Raw genomic sequence first — 22,921 nt, 5'->3', positions numbered from 1 at the left:
TACCCCGAGGCCCTGAGGGCCGTCCTACCCCGGCCTGTCCTAACCCCGGAGGCCTGTCCTAACCTGGGGCCCTGGTGGCCGTCCTACCCCGGAGGCCGTCCTACCAGGAGCCCTGGTGCGCGTCCTACCCGGAGGCCGTCCTACCCTGGGCCCTGAGGGCCGTCCTACCACGGAGGCCGTCCTACCCTGGACCCTGAGGGCCATCCTTACCCCGGAGGCTGTCCCTACCCTGGGCCCTGAGGGCCATCCTACCCTGGAGGTTCCTACCCTGGGGTCCTGATGGCGTCCTACCCTGGAGCCTGTCCTACCCTGGAAGCCTGTCCAACCCTGGAGGCTTTCGACCCTGGAGGCCGTCCTACCCTGCGGCCCTGGAGGCCGTTCATACCCTGGAGGCTGTCCTACCCTGAGGCTGGTGGCTGTCCTACCCTGGAAGCTGTTCTACCCTGGAGGCTGTACTACCCTGGGGGCCTGGAGGATGTCCTACCCTAGAGGCCTGTCCTACCCTGGGGCCCTGAGGGCCGTCCTACCCCGGAGGCTTGTCCTACCCCGGAGGCCTGTCCTACCCCGGAGGCCCCGAGGGCCGTCCTACCCCGGAGACCTGTCCTACCCCGGAGGCCTGTCCTAACCTGGGGCCCTGGTGGCCGTCCTACCCCGGAGGCCGTCCTACCCTGGAGCCCTGGTGGCCGTTCTACCCCGGAGGCCCTGAGGGCCGTCCTACCCCGGAGGCCTGTCCTAACCCGGAGGCCTGTCCTAACCTGGGGCCCTGGTGGCCGTACTACCCCGGAGGCCGTCCTACCCTGGAGCCCTGGTGGCCGTCCTACCCCGGAGGCCGTCCTACCCTGGGGCCCCGAGGGCCGTCCTACCACGGAGGCCGTCCTACCCTGGGACCCTGAGGGCCATCCTACCCCGGAGGCTGTCCTACCCCGGAGGCCGTCCTACCCCGGAACAGAGGAACTCACCTCTCCTTGTCTGTGTTGATGAGTGTGGGGACAGCCTGGTTACTCTTGTTGCCTGTCCCCAGCTGCCCGTAAGAGTTGGCCCCCCAAGCGTAAATAAAGCCCTCGTCTGTCAGCGCCAGCGTATGGGCGTAGCCACAAGTAACCTGCACGGCACAGGCAAACAGGAAGTTAATATTCAGACCTTCCCTATGTCATTACCCTGTGTCTTCCTACCTGCACAACCAACCATGAGTCCCACACAGAGCTAACAGAGTAGGTTTGGGTTGACGCCTCAGAACGCCACAACTGTGGTAATGTTGAGCCACACGTTGTAATGTTGACCGCAACACCTGTGTGTATGTTGACGCCACACCTGTTAATTGACGCCTCACCTGTGTAATGTTGACGCCACATGCCTGTGTAATGTTGACGCCTACCTTGTAATGTTGACGCCTCACCTGTGTAATGTTGACGCCTACCTGTGTAATGTGACGCCTCACCTGTGTAATGTTGGCCCTCACCTGTGTAATGTTGCGCCTCACCTGTGGTAATGTTGAGCGCTCCACCTGTGTAATGTTGACGCCTCACCTGTGTAATGTTGACGCCTCACCTGTGTAATGTTGGCCCTCACCTGTGTAATTTGCTCCTGTGTAATGTTGGCGCCTCACCTGTGTAATGTTGGCGCCTCACCTGTGTAATGATCTGTGTAATGTTGACGCCTCACCTGTGTAAGTTGACGCCTCACCTGTGTAATGTTGACCCTCACCTGTGTAATGTTGACGCCTCACCTGTGTAATGTTGACGCCTCACCTGTGTAATGTTGCGCCACACTGTGTAATGTGACGCGCTCACCTGTGTAATGTTAGCCTACCTTGTAATGACCCTCACTGTGTAATGTACTGCCTCACCTGTTAATGTTTTGACGCCTCACCTGTGTAATGTTGACGCCTCACCTGTGTAATGTTGACGCCTCACCTGTAATGTTGAGCCTCACCTGTGTAATGTTGACGCCTCACCTGTGTAATGTTGACGCCTCACCTGTGTAATGTTGACGCCTCACCTGTGTAATGTGTGACGCCTCACCTGTGTAATGTTGACGCTCACCTGTGTAATGTTGACGCCTCACCTGTGTAATGTTGACGCCTCACCTGTGTAATGTTGACGCCTCACCTGTGTAATGTTGACGCCTCACCTGTGTAATGTTGACTCCTCACCTGTATAATGTTGACTCCCTGTAGAGCTGCGATCCTACACGGGGTCTGCTGGTTCCCATTGTTGCCCAGACCAAGCTGCCCGTTACAGTTATAGCCCCAACCATAGGTCTGCAAACAGATCGCAGATTACAGTCCTACAGATAGCAACAGGACAGGGTTTGTAGTCCTACAGATAGCAAACAGGACAGGGTTGTAGTCCTACAGATAGAACAGGACAGGGTTGTAGTCCTACAGATAGCAACAGGACAGGGTTGTAGTCCTACAGATAGCAACAGACAGGTTGTAGTCCTACAGATAGCAACAGGACAGGGTTGTAGTCCTACAGAGTAGCAAATCAGGACAGGGTTGTAGTCTACAGAATGCAACAGGACAGGTGTTGTATCTCCACAGTATGCAAAGAACAGGACAGGGTTGTAGTCCTACAGATAGCAACAGGACAGGGTTTAGTCCTAGTCTACCTTAGTCCAGATAGCACAAGAGACAGGGTTGTAGTCCTACAGATAGCGAACAGGACAGGGTAGATAGTCCTAATGGTATACCCTACAATGATACAATCAGAAGACAGGTTGCATCACGAAGACAGCGCCGGTTGTAGTGATACCGAAGTGCCCCACAACAGGACAGGCACAGGCATCCGTAGTCCCCTATCACCAAACCTAGCAACCAACTAGGGTGCATGGGTGTTGTAGCTACAGACACCTCACACCCACACGATAGCAACAGGACAGGGTTGTAGTCCTACAGATAGCAACAGGACAGGGTTGTAGTCCTACAGATAGTGGGACTACAACCCTGTCCTGTTGCCATCTGCGGTACTATATTAATACAATACATCTTCATTGGATGCATCAGCAGTCTTCTACGCTCAAAAAGCACAAATGATAATTTTTGGACAGCTATTATATTTACTGTCTTTTACACTTCTACACTGCAGCTGAATCAATAGTCGATTATGAACACAGACTCTTCTGCTACGACTTCATCAACTACCGATCAACCGCATCGATTTCTTACGTTGCGCAACGTTTCCAGCCTCTTTCTTTCCGCCATTCAGACAAACTAGGCCTTGACAACTTCAACATGACCGTAAAAAAATACTTGTTGTATTAAAGGATCTACTTAAGTATCCTTACCTCTCCATTGTCCAGCACAGCCATGGAACAGAGCTGACCACAGGCGATATTAACCACTACTTTGTTCTGCAGGCAGCTGCTGACCCGGCGTGGCGTGGGCTGGTTGGCCGTCGACCCTGACCCCACCTGGCCAGAGTTGTTGTAGCCCCATGCAAACACCTTGAGGAGATGTCAGAGGGGAAAGGTTAAAAAGGTCACAGAACCAGGAAATTCACAACAAAAACAGAACATTTAAGAACAGATGCACACTGTATGTACATATCTACCTAAATTACCTCAACCCCTTTGCTGGGGAACGTAACAGGGTGTACTGAGTCGATGTGCAAGAAAACCAAAAATTGTTGTTCAAACAGAAGACGGAACTAACAAAAGCTGTGTTCACAATGGCAGTTAACTCAAATCCTATTTACACTGAACAAAAATATAAAAACACAACAATTTCACMGATTTTACTGAGTTGCAGTTCATAAGGTAATCAGTTCATTCAAATAAATTCATTAGGCCCTAATCTATGGATGCCCAGTCATGTGAAAGTGGTGCAGACATGGGTGGAGCCTGGGAGGGCATAGGCCCACCCAGAATTAGATTTTCCCCATTAAAGGGCTTTATTACAGTCACAAATGCTCCTCAGTTCCCATCAGCTGTCYGGGTGGCTGGTCTCAGAAGATCCCGCACGGTGTAGAAGACGGATGAGGAGGTCCTGGGCTGGCACAGCTACGCGTGGTCTGCGGTTCTGAGGCTGATTAGACGGACTGCCAAATTCTCTAAAATTATGTTTGGATGTCGCTTATGATTGAGAAATTAACATTCAATTATCTGGCAACAGCTCTGGTGGACATTCCTGCAGTCAGCATGTCAATTGCACGCTCCCTCAAAACTTGAGACATCTGTGGCTTTGTGTTGGTCGACAAAACAATTGTCCCCAGCACAAGGTGCACCTGTGTAATGATCATGCTGTTTAATCAACTTCTTGATATGCCACACAACTGTCAGGTGGATGGATTATCTTGGGAAAATGAGAAATGCTCACTAACAGAGATGTAAAGAAATTTGTGCACAATGACAGAAATGATATTTTTGTGCATATAGAACATTTCTGGGATCTTTTTTATTTCAGCTCATGAAACATGGGACCAACACTTTACATGTTGCGTTTATCACATGGCCAGGAATCAGATACAAATCTGAACCATTTTTGAACTACTCGAGAAGTAGGAGTCTTTAAATCCTCAAGGTCCTTGACCTCTTGAGAACCACCGATCAAAAAGACATGCTATTTCCTTACGAACTCCACACGGCTTTGTGATCGTGTCTTTTCGTAATTTTGTCTGTATGCCTCTGGGACCAACTTGTTAAGCCCGTCATGAGGACCTGTGGCGGTMCTCATGAGAGGCAGTTTCATCATAGCGCTTTATGATTTTTGCGACTGCACTTGAAGAAATTTGAAAAATTCTTTACATTTTTATCGACTGACATTCATGTCTTAAAGTAATGATGGACTGTCATTTCTCTTTGCTTATTTGAGCTGTTCCGGCCATAATATGGACTTGGTCTTAGCCCTATTTGGTATATCTTCTGTATACCACACCTACCTTGTCACAACACAGCTGATTGGCTCAAACGCATTAAGAAGGAAAGAAATCACACAAATGAACTTTTAACAAGGCACACTTGTTAATCGAAATGCATTCCAGGTGACTATCTCATGAAGCTGGTTGAGAGAATGCCAAGAGTGTGCTAAGCTGTCATCAATGCAAAGATTGGCTACTTTGAAGAATCTCAAATATAATATATATTTTTTTTACTACATGATTCCATATGAGCTATTTCATAGTTTTGATGTCTTCACTATTATTCTACAATGTAGAAAATAGTAAAAATAAAGAAAAACCCTTAAAATAGTAGGTGTGTCCAATCTTTTGACAGGTAGTGTGTTCATCCACCTCCTTCTCGTTGAAAGGCGGTACAAGCCGGCTGTTCCGACCGATATCAAACTCTATTCATGGTGCAGGGTKGCATGACTGGATACTGAGTGCTTTGAGATCTCTCTCTTAATTGGATGGCATGCTGACACGGTCTTGTTCTTACGCTGCATGTTCACATTCTTGTTTGGCTGCCATGTTCATCTGGTCTTTCCTTGTGCTCCTCCAGCTGTAATTTGTTGCTCCAGCTTTGCCTTCAGTTCTACCTCCCTCAGTCGCACGTCTACGGGACTCACCCCACTGCCCGTAGCACCATTTATCAGCCTCTCTCTACGAGAGCATTTCCTCCTCCACCAAAACAGTACTGAGCAACACTTTATTTTTATTTTTATAAATGTTACCACTTTTTCTCCCCAATTTTGTGGTATCCCATTGGTACCGTCTTGTCTCATCGCTGCAACTCCCGTACGGACTCGGGAGAGGCGAAGGTCGAGAGCTGTGCGTCCTCCGAAACACGACCCTGCCAAGCCGCACTGCTTCTTGACACAGTAGCCACTTAACCCAGCCGCACCAATGTGTCGGAGGAAACACCGTCCAGCTGGTGACCAAAGTCAGCCTGTAGGCGCCCTGCCTGCCACAAGGAGTCACTAGAGGGCGATGGGACAAGGACATCCCTGCCCGGCCAAACCCTCCCCTAACCCGGACGACACTGGGCCAATTGTGCGCCGCCCCATAAGTCGCCCGGTCGCGGCCGGCTGCGACAGAGCCTGGACACGAACCAGGACCTCTAGTGGCACAGCTAGCACTGCGATACAGTGCCTTAGACCACTGAGACAGAGCCTGGACTCGAACCAGGATCTCTAGTGGCACAGCTAGCACTGTGATGCAGTGCCTTAGACCACTGAGACAGAGCCTGGACTCGAACCAGGATCTCTAGTGGCACAGCTAGCACTGCGATACAGTGTCTCAGACTACTGCTTTAGGATCGCTAGATGCCTCTGATGCCATAATGCATTGCAATGAGCAGATTTGCCTTCGTACATTTATCTAGCATCTCCCATGTAGGGTTTTCCACAAATGCTTCAAACTTTGTTTAATTTTTATTAACCTGTGTGTATATGTAATACAATCCCAAGGGTGGATGTCAGTGACAAACTCTACCAGAAAAGTGTATTTTGAACATTCAAATAGCTTGGGACAGCAGAGCTCCAGAGTAGGAGATTAGAGCGACTGCCACACTCATGGGAAACAAGATCCCCGGACGAGCACCCATTTTATTACCAAAATATTGTCACTCAAACAGACTCGTGGGGTTTTGTCCACTGAAAGTTGACTAGCAACAACAACTGGGACCTAAAAGGACACCCACCATGAGACCCACTACATTTACCCAAGAAGAGGCGAATAAAAGAAAAAACCCACAACAAACGTAAAAAACAGGAAGTAACCTAAAAGTGGAACAAAACGAAAAACAGGAAAAGATCAGACAATGGATTGTTTTTCAACAAATAAAATAAAGGGAGCGCCAAACTGAAGGTGGTTAACCCTCACATCTCTCAAGACCTCTGGTTTGCTGGGCCAGCCACTCTCAATAAACTGCCTACAGCCACGTCATTATCCCCCTTCCCTGCCTACAGCCACGTCATTATCCCTCCCTGCCTACAGCCACGTCATTATCCACCCTACCCATCTACAGCCACGTCAATTATCCCCTCACCTGTCCTACAGCCACTCTCATAACACTGCCCACAGCCACGTCGTTATCCCGGCCCTGCCTCACAGCCACGTCGTTATCCCTCCCTGCCACAGCCACGTCGTTATCCCCTCCCTGCCTACAGCCACGTCCATAACACCTCGATCTCCACAGCCACGTCGTTATCCCCTCCCTGCCCACAGCCCACGTCGTTATCCCCTCCCGGCCCACAGCCACGTCGTATCCACCCTGCCCACAAGCCACGCGTTATCCCCTCCCTGCCCAACAGCCACGTCGTTATCCCCTCCCTGCCACACCAGTCGTTATCCCCTCCCTGCCCACCACGTCCGTGTATCCCCTCCTGCCCACAGCCAGATCGTTTATCCCCTCCAGCCCAGCCCGTCTTCCTCCGCCTACAAAGCACTCATACAATAACACGCCCACAGCCACGTCTATTATCACCTCCCTGTAGTACACACACATACTCTGGGCCCTGGCCCATACCTCTGGGCCCTGGCCCATACCTCTGGGCCCTGGCCCATACCTCTGGGCCCTGATCAAAAGTGGTGCACTATAAGAAATAGGGTGCAATTTGGGAAGCATCCTACCTCTCCGTCGGTAGTGAGGGCGATGGTGTGGTGAGAGCCACAGGCCACCTCCGTCACYCTCTTGTTGAGCAGGTTAGTGGAGACCTGGGCTGGGGTCAAGCCGTGGTTGGTGGTCCCATTGCCCAGCTGGCTGTAGCCGTTGTGTCCCCAGGCAAACACCTCTCCATCTACCACAGCACATATAATAGATTGATTTGATTTAGTTGACAAATATCCACATTTATTAGGTCAGAATTAAACCACTTTGTAAGAAATAACCTCAATCCAATGTCTGCCTTCTACTGAGTAAAAATTGGGAAAATACTAAATCTATTTCTTGACAAAAAAACATACAAAAAAAATATGGAATCCTACTTTAACAAGCAACAATATGTACCAAACATGATTTAGACCGTTTCATCTCACCGGCAGTAGCGATGACTACATGTGGTCCTGTTCCGTAGCTCAGAGAGACTATCTTCTTCCCACATAGCACGTCGATCCTGCGGGGCTCTATGGTACTCTGCAGGTCCCCCAGACCCAGACAGCCACTACAGTTGGTGCCCAGGGCAAACACCTGTACAATGACGAGCAAAACAGCTTGCCTGAGCCCCAAATTACAACCTATTTCCTATAGAGTACACACATTTTGACCAGAGCCCATATGACTCAGCTTCTTTTCTGAGTTTAAAAAGATAGGGATGGGGGGGGGGATACCTAGTCAGTTGTAAAACTGAATGCATCTTCCGCATTCGATGCCCGGGGAACAGTGGGTTAACTGCCTTGCTCAGGGCCCGGGGAACAGTGGGTTAACTGCCTTGCTCAGGGCCCGGGGAACAGTGGGTTAACTGCCTTGCTCAGGCTCCGCGGAAACAGAGCGTTAACTGCCTGCTCAGCCCGGGGGAACAGAGTTAACTGCCTTGCTCAGCCCGGGAAAAGAGGTTTAACTGCCCTTCTCAGCCGGGAAACAAGGTTAACGCCTTGTCAGGGCCCGGGAAAGAGGTTAACGCCTTCTCAACCCGGACAGAGGCCCGTCCTGGGAAATCCTATTCTTGAACTAACAAAGAGCACGCATGGAGAATTTTTTGAAAAACCTTAGAATTTGATATTTATTATGGGTCCCCATTAGCTGCTGCCTATTCTTTCCTGGCGTCCAGCAAAATTAAGGCAGTTTATACATTTTAAAAAAACATACATACATTCACAAACACACCGTATGCCCTCGGGCCCCTACTCCACCACTACCACATATTACAGTACTAAACCATGTGTACAGTTGCGTAGTATCAAGTTGTCATCTGCCTATGTCTGTGTTGCTTCACAGTCGGCCCACTGTTCCATAAGTGTTATTTTTATCTGTTTTTGAAATGCTAAATGTACTGGTTGCATCAGTTACTTTATGTTGAATAGAGTCCATGTATCATTAGGCCTAGTGGTAGCACTGATGCCTCCCATTTGTCTTCTGGACTTGGGACGTGTGAAGGAGAACCTCGTGGCAATTTCCTGTGGGTACGCATGGGTGGCTGAGCGTGTGCCAGTTTAGTTTGGACCAGACAGCTCGGTGTATTCAACAATTCAAAAAACTCTCATAACCGATTAAAGCATGATTGAAATCAATCTCTCCACTTGACCAGAGAATTGACATGCCAATTATTAATGTTAGCTCTCTGATGTTCATCCAACGGGCCAGACGTGCGCACTGTTCTTTTCTTAGCACCTGAATCAACATGAACTGAACAGAGTCCGGTGAGATACAAACGTAGGCCTGTAGGACCTTGCTTATTATGAACTGCCTGTATGTGTCTCTGTGTGTAGAAGTAAAACTAGGGCCTGTAGGACCTGCCTTGTGATATGTTGTTAAGAAGGTAGAAACTAGGGCCTTAGACCTCCTTGTTGATATGTTGTTAAGAAGGTAGGAAACTAGGCCCTGAGAGACCTGCCTTTATAGTGTTGTTAAGAGTAGAACTAGGCCTTGTTAGACCTGCCTAGTTGTAGTGTTGTAAGAAGTAGAAACTAGGCCTGTAGACCTGCCTTGTTGATAGGTTTAAGAACGGTAGAAATAGGCTTGTAGACCATGCCTTGTTGATAGTGTTGTTATAGAAAGGTAGACTAGGGCTTTAGACTCCGTTTTTTCTCCCCAATTTCGTGGTATCCAATTAGTAGTAGTTACTGTCTTGTCTCATCGCTGCAACTCCCGTACGGACTCGGGAGAGGCGAAGGTCGAGAGCCATGCRTCCTCCGAAACACAACCCAACCAAGCCGCACTGCTTCTTGACACAACGCACATCCAACCCGGAAGCCAGCCGCACCAATGTGTCGGAGGAAACACCGTACACCYAGCGACCTGGTCAGCATGCACTGCGCCCGGCCCGCCACAGGAGTCGCTAGTGCGCAAGGAGACAAGGATATCGCTGCCGGCCAAACCCTCCCTAACCCGGACGACGCTAGGCCAATTGTGCGTCGCCCCATGAGCCTCCCGGTCGCAGCCGGCTGCGACAGAGCCTGGGCTTGAACCCAGAATCTCTGGTGGCACAGCTAGCACTGTGATGCAGTGCCTTAGACCACGGGACCTGCCTTTTTGATAGTGCTGTTAAGAAGGTAGAGCAGTGGTTTATTATGGACATACAACAGTAGCTAAGATGGGGAGAAGTATCAATATGTTTTGACCATGACAGTTTACAATCCARGGTTACTCCAAGCTGTTTAGTCACCTCAACTTACTCAAATTTCAATAYTATTTATTACAAGATTTAGTGAATGATTTGTCCCAAATACAATGCTTTAAGTTTTAGAAATATTTAGGTTTAAATAATTCCTTGCCACCCACTCTGAAACTAACTGCAGCTCTTTGTTAAGTGTTGCAGTTATTTCAGTCGCTGTAGTAGCTGACATGTATAGTGTTGAGTCATCCGTATACATAGACACACTGGCTTTCCTTAAGGCCAGTGGCACGTCATTAGTAAAGATTGGAAAAAAATGAAGGGGCCTAAACAGCTCCCCTGGGGAATTCCTGATTCTACCTGGATTATGTTGGAGAGGCTTCCATTAAAGAACACCCTCTGTGTTCTACACCCTCTGTGTTCTACACCCTCTGTGTTCTACACCCTCTGTGTTCTGTTAGACAGGTAACTCTTTATCCACATTATAGCAGGGGGTGTAAAGCCATAACATATGTTTTTTCCAGCAGCAGACTAGGATCAATAATGTCAAAAGCCGCACTGAAGTCTAACAAAACTGCCCCCACAATCTTTTTATAATCCATTTCTCTCAGCCAATCATCAGTCATTTGTGTAAGTGCTGTGCTTGTTAAATGTCCTTCTATAAGCTGAAAGTCTGTTGTCAATTTGTTTACTGTGAAACAGCATCGTATCTTATCAAACACCATTTTTCCCAGAAGTTTACTAAGGGTTGATAACAGGCTGATTGGTCGGCTGTTTGAGCCAGTAAAGGGGGTTTTAATATTATTAGGTAGCGGAATGACTTCAGCTTCCCTCCAGGCCTGAGGGCACACACTCTCGAGTAGGCTTGGATTGAAGATGTGGCAAATAGGAGAGGAAATATAGTCTGCCATCATCCTCAGTAATTTTCCATCCAAGTTGTCCGACCCCGTGACTTGTCATTGTTGATAAACAACAATATTTTTTTCACCTCTACCACACTGACTTTACGGAATTAAAATGTACAATTCTTGTCTTTCATAATTTGGTCAGATATACTTGGATGTGTAGTGTCAGCGTTTGTTGCTGGCATGTTATGCCTTATTTTTTTCATTGGCAAGATTAGCAAACTAACTTAAGTAGTTGGCAAGATCAGTTGGTTTTGTGCCATCTGATTCAATGAATGATGGAGATGAGTTTGCTTTTCCCCCCCAAAATGTCATTTAAGGTGCTGCAAAGATTTTTACTTTCATCTTTTTATTCAGTTTAGGTCACATGATTACTCAATTTGCAATAAGTTTGCCAATCGGTTGTGCAGCCAGACTTATTTGCCATTCCCTTTGCCTCATCCCTCTCAATAATACAATGTTTCAATCCCTCATCAATCCACAGAGATATAACAGTTTTTATAGTCATTTTCTTAAATGGGTGCTTATTAGTAACTGGAATAAGCAGGTTCCTAAATGTGTCAAGTGCAGCGTCTGGTTGCTCCTCATTACACACCACAGACCAGCAGATATTCTTTACATCGTCAACATAGGAATCACTACAAAACTTATTGTATAACCTCTTATACACTATATTAGGCCCAGCCTTTGGATCTTTGGTTTCCCTAGATGTGGCAACTATATTGTGATCACTACATCCTATGGATCTGGATACTGTTTTAGAGCACATTTCTGCAGTATTAGTAAAGATGTGATCAATACATGTTGATGATTTCATTCCTGTGCTGTTTGTAACTACCCTGGTAGGTTGACTGATAACCTGAACTGGTTACAGTTTGAAGCTTTTTCTTGAGTGGGCAGCCTGATGAAAGCCAGTCAATATTTAAATCACCCAGAAAATATACCTCTCTGTTGATATCACATACATTATCAAGCATTTCACACATGTTATCCAGATACTGACTGTTAGCACTTGATGGTCTATAGCAGCTTCCCACCAGAATGGGCTTTAGGTGAGGSAGATGAACCTGTAGCCATATTACTTCAACAGGATTTAACATGAGATCCTCTCTAAGCTTTACAGGAATGTGGTTCTGCATATAAAACAGCAACACCTCCACCTTTGGCATTTCTATATTTTCTGTAAAAGTTTAGCCTGGGTGCCCACTACGACAACAAATTGGTATAGTTTTAAGTTTATAAAGACACTGCATGACAAAAGAAAATAACATCATTGCCTGGGTGTCAACTGGGTCCCTATGAGAAAAACAAATGGATCAGTGTGTTAAGACGCAGTCAGACATGAACAGAGGCTTTCAGATGGATCAAAACAGAGCTTGCACTGGCTTTACATGGCTAAATATAGCCTCACTATCTGCTTGACAGAGTCTCTGGAACTATCGCCCGACTGAACTCAGGCTATGTCCCACATGGCACCATATTCCCTATACAGTGCCTCGCAAACTTATACTTCTGCAAGGGTTTCATCACATTTTACTGTGTTACAAATTGGGATTAAAATTGATTTTTTTTTTCTTTCTTGTAAACAATCCACACAAAATACTCCAATGTGAAAATGGAAGATTTTTTTTTTTTTTTTTTTACATTAAAAAAAATATCTATAAATCATAACCAAAATAGAGTTTTTTTTTTTTTTTTTTTTACATTAAAAAAAATATCTATAAATCATAACCAAAATAGAGTCATTCCATAAGTATTCAGCCAACTGGTTTAGGCAAGCCTAAATTAGTTCAGGAGATAAATGTGGCTCCACAAATCACCAAATAAGTTACACGAACTCACTCTGTGTGAAATAATAGATGTTGACATGATTTATAAATGACTACACCTTCCTCTGCTGCAATGTATAACAACCAACTTGATTGAGCTTTTAGAATTTTGAAAATAATAAATATGGGCACATATTTCACAATCCAGGTACGCAAAGCTCTTAGACTTACCCAAGAAGACTCACAACTGTAATCACTGCCAAAGGTGTTTCAAACATGTATTGACTCACGGGAGAGCAGAATACTCCGGGGGGAAGCAAAATACTCAGGGGGATACTCAGGGGGGGAGCAGAATACTCATGCAACCACTAGATTTTTATTTAGATATATAATATATATACAGTGGGGAGAACGAGTTCAAACAGGTGCATAAAATAAAATGCAAATTAATTACTTAAAAATCATACAATGTGATTTTCTGGATTTTTGTTTTAGATTCCGTCTCTCACAGTTGAGTGTGTGCCTATGATAAAAATTATAGACCTCTACATGCTTTGTAAGTAGGAAAACCTGCAAAATCGGCAGTGTATCAAATACTTGTTCTCCCCACTGTATATATACACATACACAAGTATTTTGTGTAGCTTGCTGACAAAATATGACAATTAAATCAATTTGAATCCCACTTTATAACACAAAATGTGAAGAAATCCAAGGGGTTTGAATACTTTTGCAAGGCACTGTATGTAGGGAAGGAGGTGCCATTTGAAGCGTTCTGCCTCAGTGTGCCAAACAACAAGGCCTCTCTGTTTCCAGCGACATATCACTCTGAGGATGCTGCTGATTACTCCGTCAGGCCTAGCCTATAYGTTGTCACAAGTAGCATACTAGGCCTTGTCCAAGTACTATCTAGAGGRAAAARAAACGCACACATATTTAGGCGAGGTGCTGGCTAGCGGAGTAGAAAACCAACATTTTTRCATCTGAGCTCGTAGTGTGCAGCTCTCCTTTATTTTCAAACTTGTCCAACTACTAAACACAATTATTTCATAAACACTAGGCCTAACAACTATCGGACTGTGTTAGAATATAACTTTAACCTTGTCTATTACATAGTAGTAGGCTATAGTTATCTGCGTCCCACATGGCACCCTATTCCCTACATTGTGCACTACTTTTGACCAGAGCCCTATGTCAAAAGTAGTGAAGTATATTGGAACTAGGGTGCCATTTGGGAAGTGAGCCATGTCCCCTGGTGCTGAGCCAGACGAGGCCCTACAGTACGTACCTCATCGTTGACGGTGACATAGAGGGCTTCGTTGGCAGCGCTGCCGAACACACAGGCCTGTCGTATCAGACGCAGTTCCTCTGGAGGCAGGAGAGCAAACACTGGCCACTTCCCCACGTCCAGCATACTACTGCTACTCAACTAGGACAAACAGGCAGAGCCACTCTACCTTCCATCATCAGCACAGAATAATGTAACAATAACAGTTGTTGAATCACTAATTAAATGAAAACAGTTGGTACACAAACAACATTCTCCCTTAGCAAAAAGTAATTCCAAGGAAGTAAATCTGTCAACAGGAATGCCAGGGGGAATTCCAAAAGGAACAGACAGTTATTCTGGATTTATCAGGTATAACAATGTTCGTTTAGAGTGAGCAAGAAGAGTTTCAGAGTATAAATTGTCCCCCAAACGGCACCTTATTTGCTTGTCTAAATATCAGACTGTTTCCATGGTTACTCCATTGATATTAGTCTGAAAGAAGCCGCTGTAAAAAAAAAAATATGCAAGTCTGTACAAGCCAGAATGTTGMATACAATGATATTTAAAAACGTACTTCACCGGTTGTCAGTCCTTTTTTGGCGGTAGGAAGTGGAGATATAGTAACCAYAGGAAAGTGTGCTGGTAGGATCTGTTGCTTGTATTTCTCATCTCCTGACGGATTTCACGATGCACAATATGTAAACAATATCTGAATGTAACCGAACGTTGTCAGCCATAACGCGTTCCCTCGCTGTCAGCTGGAAGTGCCGGTGAACTTCGCCAGATGATTGCGTGGGACAACTTTAGGTCTGTGCTTCGGTTAAATTCGGAAATATTAACATATTTTGTAAATCGTGTGCAAATTCCTCAAGCATTGAAAATGCAAACCAGAAATACCCTTACGGGAAAATATAGCAGTCAGGGAGCATTATAACTGCAGTACATTGTAGTATAACTGCAATTAGCGGAATATACTGCTTCCGAAATACGTTTTTTTTACTGAATTTTTTTTAATTCTGCAATTACTGCATCCAAAATTAACTGTAGCTAGCGTGCAATACCACAGTCAACTGCAGTTACAGCACTTTTAATTCAGTTTCAAAACGGCAAAAAAAAGTGTACGGGTAAAAACCGACATTTTTATTTAACCTGTATTTTTATCAGGGAGTCATACTGAGATAAAGGTCTCTTTTACATATGAGCTCTGAAATACAGACCAGCACACTGAAATGCGGTTTAAGAACACTASTGTGTGGCTATTTTGTCTCAGATTACCTCCTACATAAAAAAAGGTCAAAAATCATCAGACAACAAGTACATTCAAATGAAGTTTATTTAACAGTCTGACTTGTGATTGAACTGTTCAAAAATGGGGAGCCTACATGTTGAGAGGAGAGATATGAGTCTTCCACTCTCGGATTCCTAGAGGCTACCTATTCCCTGTGTTTACGTCGGCCTTCCAGTTTGCCCACTCTTGTCGCCTCTCAACGCCATCGTAAACCTTTGAGAGTTTATCCCCGACGCTAGCTAGTGTGACCAAAGATAGTACAGTATGAGATATGAAGATWAGCAAAAACTGACATCCCCCCGATCACACTTGTAGGCGATGTCATGGCGACGTTGGCTAGCTAAGATCATGCGCAGAAACTCGTCATTTAGAAACTGTAGTGGCTAAGTTTTAACGCCAAAAACAAACAAACACACWAAATTGCTTAGTTATTGAATGTCATTGTAGAGGTTTATACTATGACTGACTAACTGACTGTCTCCAACGTAAACAAGACTCGGATAACGTTACCGAAGATAATGTTTTCTAAAGTAGCGTACGCTAGCTAGCATAGCTTACCCCGGCGTTGTTGTGCTATTCGTCAACGATGTCGTCGGGTCAGACAGTGATATCGTCGATTCCCTAACATTTTCATATGGCAAATCGAGTTAAAAGCGAYCACATTTCCGGAAGACAGATGCTTGCTAGCCAACCAACCGTGCCAATCCCTTCTCTAGCTGAGGAAGCTTCTTGGCTATTCAGTAGTGATGTGCAGTTCGCGAACGACTCTTTTTACTGACTCGAGAGTCATGATTCATTTTCCCGAGTGACTCATTCATTTTAGTTGTTCGTTTGACCTGCTGCCAGGCCTCAATTAATCATACAACAGGATAAATACGCGCTCCACCGGAAAATATAAGGGGGGAAAAAACATGTTTTGAGCTGATAATTGATCACATGGTGCAAGAATGGATGCAATTAATGAATTRTTGAATGTTATGATGGACACAGCTTTGTAGAACCAAMACATACACTAAACATACCTCCCTTTGTCAACGAACTCGAGAACGATTCGTTTGGGGTGCTGCGGGTTGGTACCACATCACCTTCATAGCAGTCAGGCAATGCCTTCCACCAAGAGTCGTTCACAAACTAGTCCRGCTACGGCCACAACTAGACCTTGTTTCAAATGTATCAATAAATACTCTTATTTGTATGCCTAGCAATCAATAAATGTACATTGTTTAAAGCACACTTTTACAAATCTCAGTMACAAATAACAGCTCCAATAAACCCCTTGTGGTGAACGACAGGCTTGTAAGATCATCATTCAACGGTAGAGGGTCCTGCGTGCCCTGGGCATTATTGACTCAAATGAACGAAWTGAGTCGAAAGATTCGTTCTTTTGACTGAACGAGTCGAAAAGATCAGTCAGTAAAAAGGGCCGAACGTCCAATCACTACTATTCAGACAGTACAAGTTGACTGCCGAGTTCATATCTTCATCGATGGCGTTCTCGTTCGTGTTGCATTCAAGCACATCCGTCCTGCGCATTCGTCAGCAAGATGTGATTGATGGGCACACTGCTCAGTGGTCAAGCTGGGGCCAGTTGTACTGTTAGAGGGGCCAGTTACATTAGACGTTATTGTTGTCATCGTTTTCTTCACTGCATTGCAGGCATTAGCAGGCAAAAGACCATGTTCATAATCATCATCGTTGCCACTGTCTAATAAAGGATGTAAAAAAAGAACAATAGCAAAAATTAGTTATGTAAAAATTATTTCATACTCCACATTTAGGGGGGCCACAAGGGGGTCCAAAATTGTTGTCACAGGGGCATTGCCCCCTCCCCCCGAACCGCTAGTGACACTGCAACAGGTTGATTTGAAAGTCATTCCTTCCCAGTAGCCTAAAATATGTGTTTAAAATGTACACAAGATGATATAAGGCGACTGCTCTGTAGCCACCGCACCKTCACCATTGTAAAACATATTTTGGAAGCTATAGATAATATAAATGCATTTGTTAATGTCTACATTAATTTTTTTCCCATGTTTATTTTATTACAGACACTTAAATGCATACTTTAAAATTATGTGAGCTAAACATTGAAAAAATAGTTTTTTTTTTAAAGATATCAAAACATTTTCCTTATAAGTATAATTTTTTAGAGAGTACTAATGAATACTGTAGAATTCCATCCATTCCCATGGAGGACTGCTCCTACCGGGGAGTACCAATATGGCCGACTAGTGGCTTCAAAGCCTYTTAATTGCCAATACACAGCATCAACAATCCAGGGTTTATATACATCATATCCTAAAATACATGTCAGTCCAGGGTTATTGAGAGATACTGACAGTATCTTTAAGATAAGAGAATCTTGGCACAATATTTTCTCTCTTCCCTTTTGGTAACCATAACATAATATATTTACCTTTTAAGTAAACATTATATCATATATTTCACCCCTGCCTTACATTCATTGATTACTAGAACATCTAAATGTCCAATTACCTATTTGTTTGGTTACCTAAAGGGGGGGGGGGGGGGGGTGTACCCAATATTTGATCTGCAAGCCATAGATAGGTGTGTGTTTCTCAGTAACCATGCACAAACATGTAATTTAAGCTACTGGAAAGGAATGACTTCTCAAGTAAAAAGGCTGTGCTCCGTATAGGCCTAACGTCCGGGGTTTTCATCTGGTTGTTTACTTTGGATCGATGAATGTGTATTAATAGATTTTTTTTCTCCCATCCTTAGCAAATCTCTGAGGACAACGGTCTACTGTACACCGTGTGCAGAGAATGTCTCCGACTCCAGTCATAAACCAGCCACCAGAGTTTTATAATAATAAAGATGAATTCATTTCTTGACTGATTTGAAACTGAGTTGCAGAAAAAGTACTTGTCTCACCAACAAATAAACAAAGTTTTGAAAATGGAAAGTCAATAAGCAAGTGTTAATGAATGCAGAAATACAGGCCATACAGACACACGTTAAGACACATACTATTGACTTGGTGTCTGGTAACTAGGAATGCTGGGGAGGGAGGCAGGGGGGAGGGGGCTATACAGGCATCTTTTTTCTCTAATTCATCTTTAAAAGGACATATGTTGCTTTACTGGAAGAGCCAAACTAAATGGGCGGGGTGAACGACAACATGACAAGTGTTATTATGAAACGACCAACCGGGGAGACAGAAAATCAAGTGCTTCTAGGGTTGATCCTGCAGTACACGGCTCAGCACACTCCACTCTGTAATGAAGTCTCGCTGTGGCAGTAGGTACACCCCTGGATCTGAGATGAACAGCTGCTGATCGTCAACACAGTGTTGACTGAAAAGTCAGGGTGCTTCTCATCATTAGTGTATCACAGTAGGTACAAATCAAATCGTGGTCAAGTTTTTTGTTTTAAGATTGATTGTTGTTGCAACTTATGGCTCTGTTTTGGCATTTTGGCATTTTGCTACAGAATGTGTCCCGTGTGGCTCAGTTGGTAGAGCATGGCGCTTGCAACGCCAGGGTTGTGGGTTCATTCCCCACGGGGGGACCAGGATGAATATGTATGAACTTTCCAATTTGTAAGTCGCTCTGGATAARAGCGTCTGCTAAATGACTTAAATGTAAATGTACAATGTGTATGGAAGATTATTAAGAAAATACATACACAAAGTATTGAGTATTTTAAGATTCTAAATGCTGTGTTATGGAACAATTCTTACAATATTGAGAGTCCATGGGATGGGAGTGTGAAGAATTTTGGCAGGTAACAGCCTCCTCAAATTTATAGCAGAAACTATTTACAYTCAGGCCATTTGGCTTTTACAAATCTCCTGAACTAACCAGATTTACCATTTTAAGTTATTGTTCTGCTATTGTTCTTATKCTTTACTTAAGGGTTACAGTTAATCACTCTCTTCTCCCACTATTTATCTCTCTCTATAAGTTGCTATTGTTAAGAATCGTTTCTTATCACAAGTGAAAGCAAGTTTACAGTGCGGGGCAAGAGAGGACCGTGGTATTTGAGAATGTTTGATTTTGGAGAAGCAAAACTCAATTGTGGTCCCAGACGATGTGGTAGATCAGTGATAACTGAACAGGGTTGGCAGCTTCTATTATTATTTATATGATGTAACGTGTCATCAGGATGAAAGGAAATGGTATTTAGAAGTCTAAATGTCAAAAAGTCTCGTGACCACAGATATGAGGAAAGGCTTTGAAACACTCCTGTGGTGTGAATGCGGATCAAGTGAGTTTGAAACCTGCTTGTCGCACTCCAACTTCCGCATGAATTCTTTCACCCACGGAGGAACACTTCGTGCTGCTGTGTAACTGTCTCACTTTTTTCCCCCCATTACATCAGTCTCTCTTTTGTGTGGACTCAAGGAAAAGTGCATGTGCAACAGCTAATGGGGATCCTAATAAACTGATCTCTCTCTCTGCCTCTTTCTCAATTCAATTCAATTCAATTCAATTGACTTTATTGACATGGCAAGTTATTATTACTTACATTGTCAAAGTATACATATCGAAAAATTTAAATAAAATATATATGTATATATATACACAAAATATATATATATTTATATATAAATAAATGGTGGGACTAACAGCAATAATAATTTCTCTCTCTGCCTCGTTCTCTCTCTCTCTCTCTGCCTCGTTCTCTCTCTCTCTCTCTCTCTGCCTCGTTCTCTCTCTCTTTCTCCCTGTCTATCTCTCTTTCTTTCTCCATGTTTTAGGAGCAATCTAAAAGGATTAAATCAGTCATCATGGAAGATGGAAACGTGTCCTCTAACTGCTCCATCAGCATGTTCAAACACAGAGTCTACCCACCCATATACCTCGTCATCTTCCTCCTCGGCCTCACCTTCAACCTCGTCTCCCTCTGGTTCTTCGTCGGTGTCTGGAGAAGTAAGAAAAGGTTTACTCCTGTCAACCTGTACATGGTSAAYCTGCTGGTGTCAGACTTGATGCTGGTGTGCTCCCTGCCACTCCGGGCCTTCTACTACTTCATGGAATCTAGCTGGGTGTTTGGAGACATCGCCTGTCGAGTTATGTCCTACATCTTCTACATCAACATGTACGGGAGCATCTACTTCCTCATGGTGCTGAGTGTGGTTCGTTTTGTGGCAATCACCCAGCCGTACAGGTATATGAGCATGCAGAATAGCCGTAATTCCTGGCTGGTGTGTATTTTAGTCTGGCTGCTGGTGTCGCTAGCCTCCATCCCTATGCTGACTTCAGGGACCGTCATAGATGCTTCTGGTAGAACCAGGTGCTTGGAGCTTAATCCAGAATACAAACTCATTCAGATCCGCACGGTGATCATAGCTAACCATGCCACCTTACTTCTGGGCTTCATTGTGCCCTTTGCAGTGATCTCTATCTGTTATATATTTGTGGTGCGTAGCCTGCTGAAGCTGAGGARGTTTGAAGGAAGGACGAAATCCCACTTCAAGAAGTCCATGTCCCTAGTTGTAATAGTCCTTAGCATCTTCCTGGTGTGTTTCCTGCCCTACCACGTCATGCGGACTGTATTCCTGGAAGCTGAGATGCAGGTGAGGGATAAAGGGTATGGAGATTCCTGTAGGTACATAGAGCGTGTACGCCAAGCAGCTGTGATCACTCTGTGTCTCGCAGCGGGGAACAGCTGCTTGGATCCACTCCTTTATTTCTTCGTTGGAGAGAACTTCAGGGTTTTCTGTCAGGGTGCTTACAAGGAGATGGAGGCAAAGTCATTGGCTAAGACGGAGGGAAAGAGGAAGGTTCCGACGACAAAGCTACAGGAAGGGACACGTCCGACGACAGAGCTACAGGAAGGGACACGTCCGACGACAGAGCTACAGGAAGGGACACGTCCGACGACAGAGCTACAGGAAGGGACACGTCCGACGACAGAGCTACAGGAAGGGACACGTCCGACGACAGAGCTACAGGAAGGGACACGTCCGACGACAGAGCTACAGGAAGGGACACGTCCGACGACAGAGCTACAGGAAGGGACACGTCCGACGACAGAGCTACAGGAACTAAACACTCCAAACAGCTCCAGATCTGATAGTTAGCCCAGGACAGGTTGGAAGTGAAATATGACCATATTTGATGGCTTTCAGAAGAAACTCGAGATATGTTTTACTTTTTCCATAAAAGACACTGCTGACAACCCAAGAAGGGAATATACAGGTATATCAATACAAATTATGTGTCCCACTGTGTATGTATCCAGTCCCCTCCTCATGAATTGTTTTATCTAATTGTTGTAGGCCTAACAGGTTTACTATCAGAATATTCTGGGACTTGTCCAAGCCTGAACCGTTGCAATATACAGGTTAATATGTACCTTAGTCGTGTTCAAACAGCAACTTCTGGAGAAATCAGACACACCCACCATTGGCAGGGTACAGACCGAACAGGATTGGACAGCTCTGTAGATTCTGAATGGAAAGCACCAATCAGCATGAATGAGTGATAAAGTAGAGGTCAAATCAAACTTTATTTGTCACATGCTCCAAATACAAAAAGTGTAGACTTTACCGTGAAATGCTTACCCACAAGCCCTTCACTCTTTTTGAACTGTAGTGTTGGTTAAGAAAATATTTACCAGGTAGACTATAATAAAAAGTAACACAATAAGAATAACAATAACGAGGCTATATACAGGAGGCACCGGTACAGAGTCAATGTGGAGGCTATATACAGGGGGACTGGTACCGAGTCAGTGTGGAGGCTATATGCAGGGGCACCGGTACAAAGTCAGTGTGGAGGCTATATACAGGGGGCACCGGTACCAAGTCAGTGTGGAGGCTATATACAGGGGCACCGGTACTGAGTCAGTGTGGAGGCTATATACAGGGGGCCCACCGCGTACAGATCAGCTGTGGAGGCTATATACAGGGGGTACCGGTACAGAGTCAGTGTGCGGGGGTACAGACTAGTTGATGTAATTTGTACATGTAGGTGGGAGTGAAGTGACTATGTATAGATAATAAACAGTGAGTAGCAGCAGTTTACAAAAAAGGAGGTTGGCAGTTGTATTATTTGTTCAGCAATCTTATGGCTTGGGGRTAGAAGCTGTTGAGGAGCCTTTTGGTCCTAGACTTCGTGCTCTGGCACCGCTTGCCGTGCGGTAGCAGAGAAAACAGTCTATAACTTGGGTGTCTGGAGTCTCTGACAATTTGATGGGCTTTTCTCTGACACGGCCTATTATATAGGTCCTGGATGGCAGGAAGCTTGGCCCCAGTGATGTACTGGGCCATTCGCACTACCCTCTGTAGCTCTTTACGGTCAGATGCCGAGCAGTTGCCAATGATGATGCAACCGGTCAGGATGCTCTCGATGGTGCAGCTGTAGAACCTTTTGAGGATCTGGGGACCCATGCCAGATCTTTTCAGTCTCCTGAGGGGGAAAAGGTTTTGTTGTGCCCTCTTCACGATTGTCTTGGTATGTTTGGACCATGATAGTTCACTGGTGATGTGGACACCAAGGAACTTGAAACTCTCCACTACAGCCCTGTCGATGTTAATGGKGGCCTGTTCGGCCCGCCTTTTCCTGTAGTCCA

The 22,921-nt window shown here is 45.1% G+C and overlaps 2 protein-coding genes across 4 annotated transcripts; one reads left to right on the top strand and one right to left on the bottom strand.

Annotated features, from left to right (window-relative positions):
- Positions 1-924: 924 nt before the first annotated feature.
- LOC112072780 (RCC1 and BTB domain-containing protein 2) lies at positions 925-16,679 on the bottom strand. 3 transcript variants are annotated; one of them, XM_024140166.2, is made up of 8 exons: positions 15,938-16,320; positions 14,666-14,763; positions 14,110-14,250; positions 7,914-8,064; positions 7,509-7,675; positions 3,286-3,444; positions 2,153-2,260; positions 925-1,102 (listed from the first exon to the last, which is right to left on the bottom strand). In XM_024140166.2, exons 3-8 carry the CDS (start codon positions 14,233-14,235, stop codon positions 956-958), a joined length of 858 nt encoding a protein of 285 aa, XP_023995934.1. In that variant the 5' UTR covers positions 14,236-14,250; positions 14,666-14,763; positions 15,938-16,320; the 3' UTR covers positions 925-955. The 3 variants fall into 3 exon arrangements, with proteins under 3 accessions (XP_023995934.1, XP_023995935.1, XP_023995933.1); XM_024140167.2 differs by lacking the exons at positions 14,666-14,763; positions 15,938-16,320 and adding an exon at positions 16,402-16,679; XM_024140165.2 differs by lacking the exon at positions 14,666-14,763 and having other exon boundaries at positions 15,938-16,316.
- A 1,934-nt stretch (positions 16,680-18,613) lies between these two features.
- Positions 18,614-21,506, top strand: LOC112072779 (cysteinyl leukotriene receptor 2). The gene is made up of 2 exons (XM_024140164.2): positions 18,614-18,735; positions 20,103-21,506. The coding sequence occupies exon 2, from the start codon at positions 20,133-20,135 to the stop codon at positions 21,426-21,428; it is 1,296 nt and encodes a 431-aa protein (XP_023995932.1). The 5' UTR covers positions 18,614-18,735; positions 20,103-20,132; the 3' UTR covers positions 21,429-21,506.
- The last annotated feature ends 1,415 nt before the right edge of the window (positions 21,507-22,921 follow it).

Source organism: Salvelinus sp. IW2-2015, unplaced genomic scaffold (assembly GCF_002910315.2).
Source record: "Salvelinus sp. IW2-2015 unplaced genomic scaffold, ASM291031v2 Un_scaffold2039, whole genome shotgun sequence".
NCBI classification, from domain to species: domain Eukaryota; kingdom Metazoa; phylum Chordata; class Actinopteri; order Salmoniformes; family Salmonidae; genus Salvelinus; species Salvelinus sp. IW2-2015.
The sequence above is the reverse complement of the archived record's forward strand: the minus strand, read 5'-3'. Positions and strand labels throughout refer to the sequence as shown.